General features: G+C 44.0%; 1 protein-coding gene across 1 annotated transcript; it reads right to left on the bottom strand.

Annotated features, from left to right (window-relative positions):
- Positions 1 to 7,329: 7,329 nt before the first annotated feature.
- LOC131407652 (olfactory receptor 6B1-like) lies at positions 7,330 to 9,293 on the bottom strand. The gene is given in 3 exon segments (XM_058544407.1): positions 7,330 to 8,294; positions 9,199 to 9,268; positions 9,270 to 9,293. Coding segments are annotated over 3 exon segments (1,059 nt in total).
- Between the last annotated feature and the right edge of the window lie 212 nt (positions 9,294 to 9,505).

The following is a 9,505-nucleotide window of genomic DNA, read 5'->3' as shown; positions in this document are numbered from 1 at the left end:
CAAGGCAGAAAGCTTATTCATAGCTCTACTACTTCTGTGTATAGTACCCAATTTCAACCGTCTAGGAAGCCTGACCAAAACCCAAGCAGCCTCAGAACTCATCCTGCAGCCTCAGTTGAGGAAGAAGCAAGCCAGCAGTTCTATCCACCTCTTCTCAGCCAGCAGCAACCCTGCCAACCTTAGAGCTTGGGCAGTGGTCTCACCCAAAATTAGACCCTGAGAGCCAGCTCAAGGACATTATCCACTGACACATCCAGAACCCCAAGCTGAGCACACTGGTGAAGAACACAGTATAAAAATATGTAAACTGTAACATCAATAACAAAAAATGTAAGAGAGAAGTGAAGTAAAAGTGTAAAGTTTAGAAACACAATCAAAGTGAAGTTGCTATCAGTTTAAAATAGGATGTTATAATGTTAAGATATTTTATGTTTGCCTCATGGTAACCACGAGGGAAAAACATAAAGTAGTTACACAAATGAACATAATAAAGAAGCCAAGCATACAGATAATAAAGTCATCAAATCACAAACGAAGACAGCAAGATAGGAAGCAAGGAACAACGCTCCACAAAACAGTCAGAAAACAGTTAAAATGGCAATAGTAAGTCCTTACCCGTCAATCATTACTTGATCAATAACTACTTTATATGTAAATGGATTAAATTTTCCGATCAAAAGACATAGAATGGATGAATGGGTTAAAAAACAATATCCAACAATATGCTGCCTATAAAAAACTCACTTTAGCTTTAAAGACACACAGACTGACAGTTAAGGGATGGGAAAAGATACTTCAAGGATGTGGTAATTAAAAAAGCAGGGGTAGCTGTACTTATATCAGAGAAAATAGACTTTAAAAATGGTAAAGAAAAGACAGAGAAGGTCATTATATAATGATAAGGGGGTCAAGGCATCAAGAAGATATAACAATTGTAAATGTTTATGCACCCAACATAAGATAACCTAAATATATAAGGGACAAACTAGCAGAACTAAAAGGAGAAATAAACAGTAATACAATAATAGTTGGGGACTTTAATATCTCACTCTCAACAATGGATAGATCATCCAGACAGAGAATCAATATGGAAACAGAAAACTTGAGCACCACTATAGACAAAATGAACCTAACAGAAATACACAGAACATTCTATTCTACGACAGCAGAATACACATTCTTCTTGTGCACACATGGAAGGTTCTAGGATAGATCATATGTTAATCTACAAAACAAGTGTTAGCAAATTCAAGAAGATTGAAATCATACCAAGTATCTTCTCTGACTACAATGGTATGAAATCAGTAACTGGAGGAAAACTGGGAAACTCACAAATACATGGAAATTAAAGAACACTCTCCTGGACAACCAATAGATGAAAAATAAAATTAAAGGTAAATAAAAAAGTATCTTGAGACAAATGAAAATGGAAACACAACATACCAAAACTTATGGAATGCAGAAAAAACACTTCTAAGAGGGAAGTTGATAGCTATAAAATGCTACATCAAGAACATGGAAAGTCCTCAAATAAACAACTTAACTTTACACCTCAAGGAACTAGAAAAATAACTTTAGCCCAATGTGAGAATAAGAAAGGAAATAATAAAAATTAGAGCAGAAATAAATGGAATGGAGTATAGAAAAAAACATAGAAAAGACTACAAAACTAAGAACTGGTTCTTTGAAAAGACAGACAAAATTGACAAACCATTAGCAAGAATAACCAAGGAAAAACGAGAGAGGATCCAAAACAAAATTATAGATGAGACAGGAGACTTTACCACTTATATCACAGGAATACAAAGGGTTGTAAGAGGATGCTATGAACAGTTATATGCCAACAAACTGAATAACATAGAAGAAATGGACACATTCTTAGAAACATACAACCTACTAAGATTGAATCAGGAATAGAAATTCTGAACAGACCATTATTTGGAAGGAGATTGAATGGGTAATCAAAAATCTCCCAATGAAGAAAAGCTCAGGACCAGGTGGCTTCACTGGTGAGTTTCACCAAACATTTGGGGAAGAACTAATGCCAATTCTTCTCAAACTCTTCCAAAAAATTAAAGAGGATGGAACACTCACAAACTTATTTTGTGAGGCCAACGTTATACTGAACCCAAGCCAGAAAAGGACACTACAAGAGAAGAAAACTACAGGACAATATCTCCGATGAATATAGATGGACAAATTTTCAATAAAATACTCACAAACCACATTCAGCAGCATACTGAAAGGATCATTCACCATGATCCAGAGGGATTTATCACTGGAATGCAAAGATGGTTCAATATACACAAATCGATTAATATGATACATTGCAATAATAGAAAGAAAAATATCATATGATCATCTCAATAGATGCAGAAAAAGCATTTGACAACATTCACCATCATTTTATGATAAAAACTCTCAACAAATTAGATATAGAGGGAATATACCACAACATAATAAAGGCCATATATGTCAAGCCCAGAGCTAACATCATACTCAATGGGGGAAGGTTCAAAGCTTTTCCTCTCACATCAGGAACAAGAGAAGGGTGCCCACACTCACCATTCCTATTTAACATAGTCCTGGAAGTCCTAGCCAGAGAAATCAGGCAAGAAAAAGAAATAAAAGGCATCAGAATGGGAAAGGAAGAAGTATAATGGTCTCTATTTGCAGATGACATGATTTTATACATAGAAAATCCTAGAGATTCCACCAAAAAACTTAGACCTAATCAAAATATTAAGTCAAATTGCAGGGTACAAAATTAACATACAAAAATCAGTAACGTTTCTATATGTTAATGACAAATTACCTGAAAAAGAAATCAATAAAATGATGTCATTTACCACAGCATCAAAAACAATAAAATACTTAGGAATAAATTTAACCAAGGAGGTGAAAGATCTGTACAATGAAAACTACAAGATATTGGTAAAAGAAATCAAAGAAGACACAAATAAATGGAAAAGTATCCAGTGTTCACGGGTTGGAAGGATTAATATTGTTAAAATGTCAATACTACAAAAAGCCATCTATAGATTCAATGCAATCCCTATCAAGATTCCAATAGCATTTCTTACAGAAGTAGAAAAAAGATTCCTAAAATTTATAAGGAACAACAAAAGACCCTGAATAACTGAAGCTATCCTGAGAAAGAAGAACAAAGCTGGAGGCATCTCACTTCCTGATTTCAAGCTACAGTAACCAAAACAGTATGGTACTGGCATAAAAATAGACCCATATACTAATGGAACAGAATCAAGAGCCCAGAAATAAACCCAGTATATACGGTCAACTAATATTTGACAAAGGAGCCAAGAATACACAATGGGGAAAAGGCAGTTTCTTCAACAAATGTTGTTGGGGAAACTGGGCAGCCACATGCAAAAGAATGAAACTGGACCTCTATCTTACACCACTCACAAAAATTAACTTGAAATGGACTAAAGACTTAAATGTAAAAGACCTTAAGCCTATAACTCCTAGAGGAAAACAGGAAAAATCCCCTTAACATGGGTCTCGGCAACAATTTTTCAGATATGACAATCAAGCACAAACAACAAAATCCAAAATAAACAAGTCAGACTACATCAAACTAAAAAGCTTCTGCACAGCAAAAGAAATGATTAAGAAAATGAAAAGACAGTCTACAGAATGGAAGAAAATATTTGCAAATCACATATCTGATAAGGGGTTAATATCCAAAATATATAAAGAACTCATATAACTCAATAGCAGAAAAACAAATACAGTCCCATTAAAAAATGGGCAAAGGACTTGAATAGACCTTTTTACAAAGAAGATATTCAAATGGCCAACAGATATGTGAAAAGGTGCTCAATATCACTAATCATTAGGGAAATTCAAATCAAAACCACAATGAGTTATCACCTCACACCTGTTAGAATGACTAGTATCAAAAAGACGAGAAATAACAAGTGTTGGTGAGGATGTGGAGAAAGGGAACCCTTGTGCACTGTTGGTAGGAATGCAAATTGGTGCAGACATTACAGAAAACAGAATTGAGTTTCCTCAGAAAATTAAAAATAGAACTATCATATGATCCAGCAATTCCACTTCCAGAGGAAACAAAATCACTCTGTCAAAGAAACATCTGCACGCCCATGTTCATTGCACCATCATTCACAATAGCCAAGATGTGGAAACTACCTTAGTGTCCATCAAGAGATGAATGGATAAAGAAAACACACACACACAAGGAAATACCATTCAACCATTAAAAAGGTGGAAATCTTATCATTGCAACAAAATAGACGGACCTTGATGGCATTATGCTAAGTGAAATAAGTCGGACAGAGAAAGACATACACTGTACAATCTCACTTACATATGGAATCTAAAAAGATCCCAAACTCATAGAAAAAGAGATCAGATTTCAGGTTCCCAGAGTTAGGGAATAGGAGGTAGGGAATTGTATGAAGGTGGTCAAAGGTACAAACTTCCGGTTATAACATAAAAAGTCCTGGGGGTGTGATGTACAGCATGATGTCTATAGCCAACATTGGTGTATGGTATACAAGAACTTTGCTAAGAGAGTAGATCCTAAAAGTTCTCATCACAAGGAAAAAAACAATTTTTTTCTTTTTTTCTTATATATACGCAAGATATAGATACAATAAGATAAGCTTATTGTGGCGATCCTTTCACAATATATGTAAGTCAAGTCATTATGTTGCACACCTTACACTTACACAGTGCTTATGTCAATTATAGCTCAATAAAACTGGAAGAAAAAATACACAATATACTCTTAAATATACAAAAAGAAGTTTTCCATAATTGTGGATCTCATAATTGGATGGGGTTGAGGGGCTGAAGGAGGTGCCTCTGTCTGTTGAGCAAGGTCCTTGGACCCCCGGACAGCTTTCTGTCAGCTCAGTGTGAGCCCGGCAGTTACAGCAGTGTGTCTGGGGTCCCAGGTGAGGCACCGACTGTGGCTGCACATTTGGACATCACTGCAAATATCAATGACAAATGCAGCGTGTATCGTGGGCACAGGTGGAATTATCCAGGGGAGAAGACAGGAGAGCCGCGGGTGAAGCTGTGAGGCACACCAACATTCAGAGGCAAGCGCAGAGGGTAGACAAATAATAATGATGAGATTGAGAAGAAATGGACTCCTAAAATTAACGCTGTAGAAGCTTCATGCAAATTAAAGAACCAAACACAACTCTTTCCTGCCATGGCAAAGTTTCTTGGTTAAAAGATGAAGCTATCCTTTTCAGAAAGGAAAAAATAAATGAAACCACATCTCCTTTCTGCAGGTCATGAATGGAAGTCTGGGTTACAACATCTCTCCCCCTCTCTGTGGTGCCAGGACCAGATACCTCACAGACAGAGTGAAGCAGCCACCTTGTGTTTTCCCAGACCTCACACCAGGAGCAGGTGGGTCAGAGAAGCAGGATCTGGGTGATGTTGTCCAGAGTGTGGCGTCGGGAGACCCCCAATCAGAATGAACCAGGCAGTGTGACACTGGGCAAGTCCGACTCTCAGATCTCCTCTGAACGTGGACCCCGACTCTGGAAGGGGAGGTGGCCAGCGTGCCCACAGGTACAGGGTTTAGCGTTGCTCCAAGTGCCAGATGCTGGGGAAAACTACTCAGCAAGATGCTGGAGGGGAGGGAGGCCCTGGGCCCTGCAAGGCCTCCTGCTCTTCCCCTCGCCCCTGGCTCTCCCCATGCCTCCCAGCTCCCCTGCAGCCCTGACAGCATCCACCCTCAGGGCCTCAGAATGCTCAGTTGAAGTTCCACTTCAGTGGAACTTAGGGCAGCTCCATGGGGGAAGCACATTATATATAAATCCATCCTGTTAACACCTTCTTCCTCTTTTCTACTTGCATCAGATGCAGTGTTTAGGGAAACAATGGTGATCATTTTCAAAAACTGATGAGAGAAAGCAAGTCACGAATTCTGGAAGCATTACACACTCCAAGCATGGCAAATCAAGAGAGACTCATACTCTGGAAACCAAACACATAAAGATCTTAAAAGCTCCCAGAAATGTGGGAAACTCAATTACCTAAAAAAAGTAAAAATAAGACCAACAGCTGACTTCTCAACAGAAGTAGGGAGCAGCTGCCAAAGCAGAAATGTGGTTTGCAGAGTTCCAGTTACAGCATCACAGAGCTGACAATAGAAGGGTGGTTGGAAGCTGAGAGGCAACAGATTAATAACCAGCACAGATAAAAAATATATATTATACAAATAAACACTAATGAAAAGGAAGTTGACGTAGCTATATCGTTAGACAAAGTAGACTTTAAGCCTTACAGATTAAGGCATAAAGCATTACTGGATACAAAGAGTAATACTGCATAATGATAAAAGGTCTAATTTACCAAGATGATGAAACAATTCTAAATTTCATGCACCTAATGACAAAACCTCAAAATACATAAAGCAAAATAGTAAGAAAGAGAAGATTTACAGGGCAAAATCATTTACAAGAATTTAAGACTCTCATACAAAGCACATGACCTATCTGTCGATAATGTACACGCATCTCCAAGGACATACACAAACCTATTACACGGTGGCTGTGATGAAGGGACTGGGATTGGAGTGTGGAAAAACCATGAAATCGAGTGAGAGAAGCGCTTGTCCTGACCAGTGACAATGGCCCAATAAGAAGGGAAGTGCAGGATTAGCCCAATTTCTGCCCCCAAGCACCAGAGGGGAGAGAAAAGACAGAAAAAGCAAGAATGCCATCTATTCATTAGACCCATCAGGTTTTAAATAAAGCTACTTTCTTGTTTCTGGGGAAAGGTGGCAAGTGTGTGACCGATGGTGCTGCCTGGACTTGCCGGGAGCCCTTAGTCCACCGTCCAGCTGGCTGAGGTTGGTCTCAGGGTCTGCTCTGAGGACCTGGGACCTCAGGCAAAGGAGGCCATCCCAGTGGGCTCAGGGACAGGGCACACAGGGCCCCAGAGGGCTGGGCAGAAGGGTGGCCACCACAGAAACTGGCCAGATCCCAGGTGGTTGGGGAGTGACCATTGAGAGGGACCTTCCTGTGAGCTGGGAAGTGAGCTCTTGTGGGCTGAGGGCACTGCTGGGAGCTGAGGAGCTGTCCACTTCTCTGGTGCTGATGCTCCCTGGGAGAGGCTGGAGCCCTTGGCATTTCTGCTGCTCCTTCAGCTGCTCTTGTGGCCACTCGGTGCTCTTGGCAGCTCCTTCTTGGGTGAGGTGGAGATAGAGGACATTGCTGCTGTGCTGGTGAGAAGGAGCCGTGGCCTGCCTGGTGGTGGGCCAGTGACCATGAGCAGATGAGAGGGGAGGAATCTGGAAGTTCTTCCTCCTGCAACTGGTGCTCAGGAGGGGCCAGGGGCCCGGAGGAGTCTGGCCAGTGCCTCCCTGATGTCGCGGTTCTGCAGGCAGTAGATGATGGGGTTGAGCAGTGGGGTCACAACCGAGTAGACCACGGACACCAGCTTGTTGAGGTCAAAGGAGCTGATGGCGTGAGGCTGGGCGTACATGAAGATGGTGGTGGTGCAGAGGATGGCCACCACAACCAGGTTGGAGGCGCAGGTGGGGAAGCCCTTCTGGTGGCTGGCCCCCCCTGGGATCCTCAGCACTGTGGCCAGGATGTGGCCATAGGATACCATGGTCACCAGCAGGGAGGTGGAGAGCACAGCCAGCGCTGCTACAAAGTCCGACACTTCGACGGTGGTGGTGTCAGAGCAGGAGAGCTGCAGTAGGGGTGATATGTCACAGAAGTCGTTGTTTAGGACATTGGGGCCACAGAACCTGAGGCGGGAGATGAGAGCTACGGACACAAAGGAGGCCAGGAAGCCACTCAGCCAGGCACTGAGGGCCAGGTGCAGGCAGAGCCTCAAGTCCATGATGGCCGGGTAATGCAGAAGGCGACAGATGGCCAGGTACCAGTCACAGGCCATGGTGGCCCGGAGGAAGCACTCGGAGGAGCTGAGAGAGAGGACAAGGAACAGTTGGGTGAGGCATCCCGAGAAGGAGATGGTCCTTCCCAATGCCAGGAGGCCAGCCAGCAGCTTAGGGACAGTGACTGAGGTGTAGAAGGTCTCCAGCACTGACAGGTTGGCCAGGAAGAAGTACATGGGTGTGTGCAGTTGATGGCTGGCTCGAACGGTCACCACGATGACGAGGTTCTCCAGGATGGTCACCACATAGATGGTGAGGAATGACTCGAACAGCAGCCCTTGCAGGTGGCACAGCTCCGGGAAGCCCAGCAAGACAAACTCTGTCACTGTGGTCTTTGTGGAGTTCCTCATGGCCCTCCTGGTGGGGGGGCTCTGCTTTGCTGAACAGGGTGCCCAGGTCATGAGAGCTGGGTGAGTGTACTGTAACCCTCCTCAGAGGGGCCTCAGAGGTGCCACACTGCTTCCCTGTGGTCCCCACCCCTCAGTCAACACACACAGTTACTCAGAGCTAATGTCTGCGAAGGGGCTTAGGGCTCACAGCCACTAGTCTGTGCAGATACCCCCTCTTACGTGCACACTCACTCTCAGGTACACACTCTTCTGTGCCCAACACAAAGGTACATGGCCAGGTGTGTGTAGCACACCCCCTCATCCACCCAGGTGCCACACATGCAGGTGCATACAGACACGCAGGTGCATACACCCCCATCCATCCACCCAGGTGCACAGACACACACAGCTGCATGCACACATACCCAGGTGCACACACACCCAGGTGCATGCACACACACATACACACTAGTGCACACACATATACAGGGGCACACACCCCCATCCACCCAGGTGCACACACACAGAGCTGCATGCACACATACACTGGTGCACGCGCACACACATACACGTGGATGCACACATAGACAGGTACATGCATATGGATACACAGAGGTGCACACACACACACAGGTGCACACACAGGTGCACACACTGCCATTCTCCCAGGTGCACACACATACAGAAGTAATGCACACACACACAAGTGTACACACACACACATACACGCGGATGCACACACACAACCCAGGTGCACACATACACACCCAGGTGCATGCACACACTTCCCCAGGTGCACACACCCAGATGTATGCATATACACAGCACGAGAGAAGACCCATTCTGCCTGGTGTGCCTTCTCGGGCTGTGTCCTGGGCACTTCCCTGGCCTCATCGGTTGGGCCCCCAGGAGACTGCTCCATCATGCTGCTTTCTGGCCAGGGGCCCCTCACACCTGAGAAGGACACGACTTCCATCAGATGTCCAGCAGGCTGTCCAGGGGTGAGCAAAGCCTGGGCCAGGGGGTTTGCAGAGGGGAGGGATGCTCATCCCCACCTTTGATGACCCCACGTGGACCTGGCCTTGAGCCAGCCTGACTTCTTTATCCTGTGTTTTCTGAGCAGCAAAGTGGCCTTTGGGGGATGGGTGGGAGTGGTCCACTCGAGCCTCTGAGGGGCCACGCTGTTTGAACTTTTGTGTCAGGACACCCCTGGAGTCGGTCTCTGAGGGATGGCCAACGTCGGGGAGAGGGTGGGCTGGGC

The sequence above is a fragment of the Diceros bicornis genome, chromosome 6 (genome assembly GCF_020826845.1).
Source record: "Diceros bicornis minor isolate mBicDic1 chromosome 6, mDicBic1.mat.cur, whole genome shotgun sequence".
Lineage (NCBI taxonomy): Eukaryota > Metazoa > Chordata > Mammalia > Perissodactyla > Rhinocerotidae > Diceros > Diceros bicornis.
This window is presented reverse-complemented; position numbering and strand designations above follow the sequence as displayed.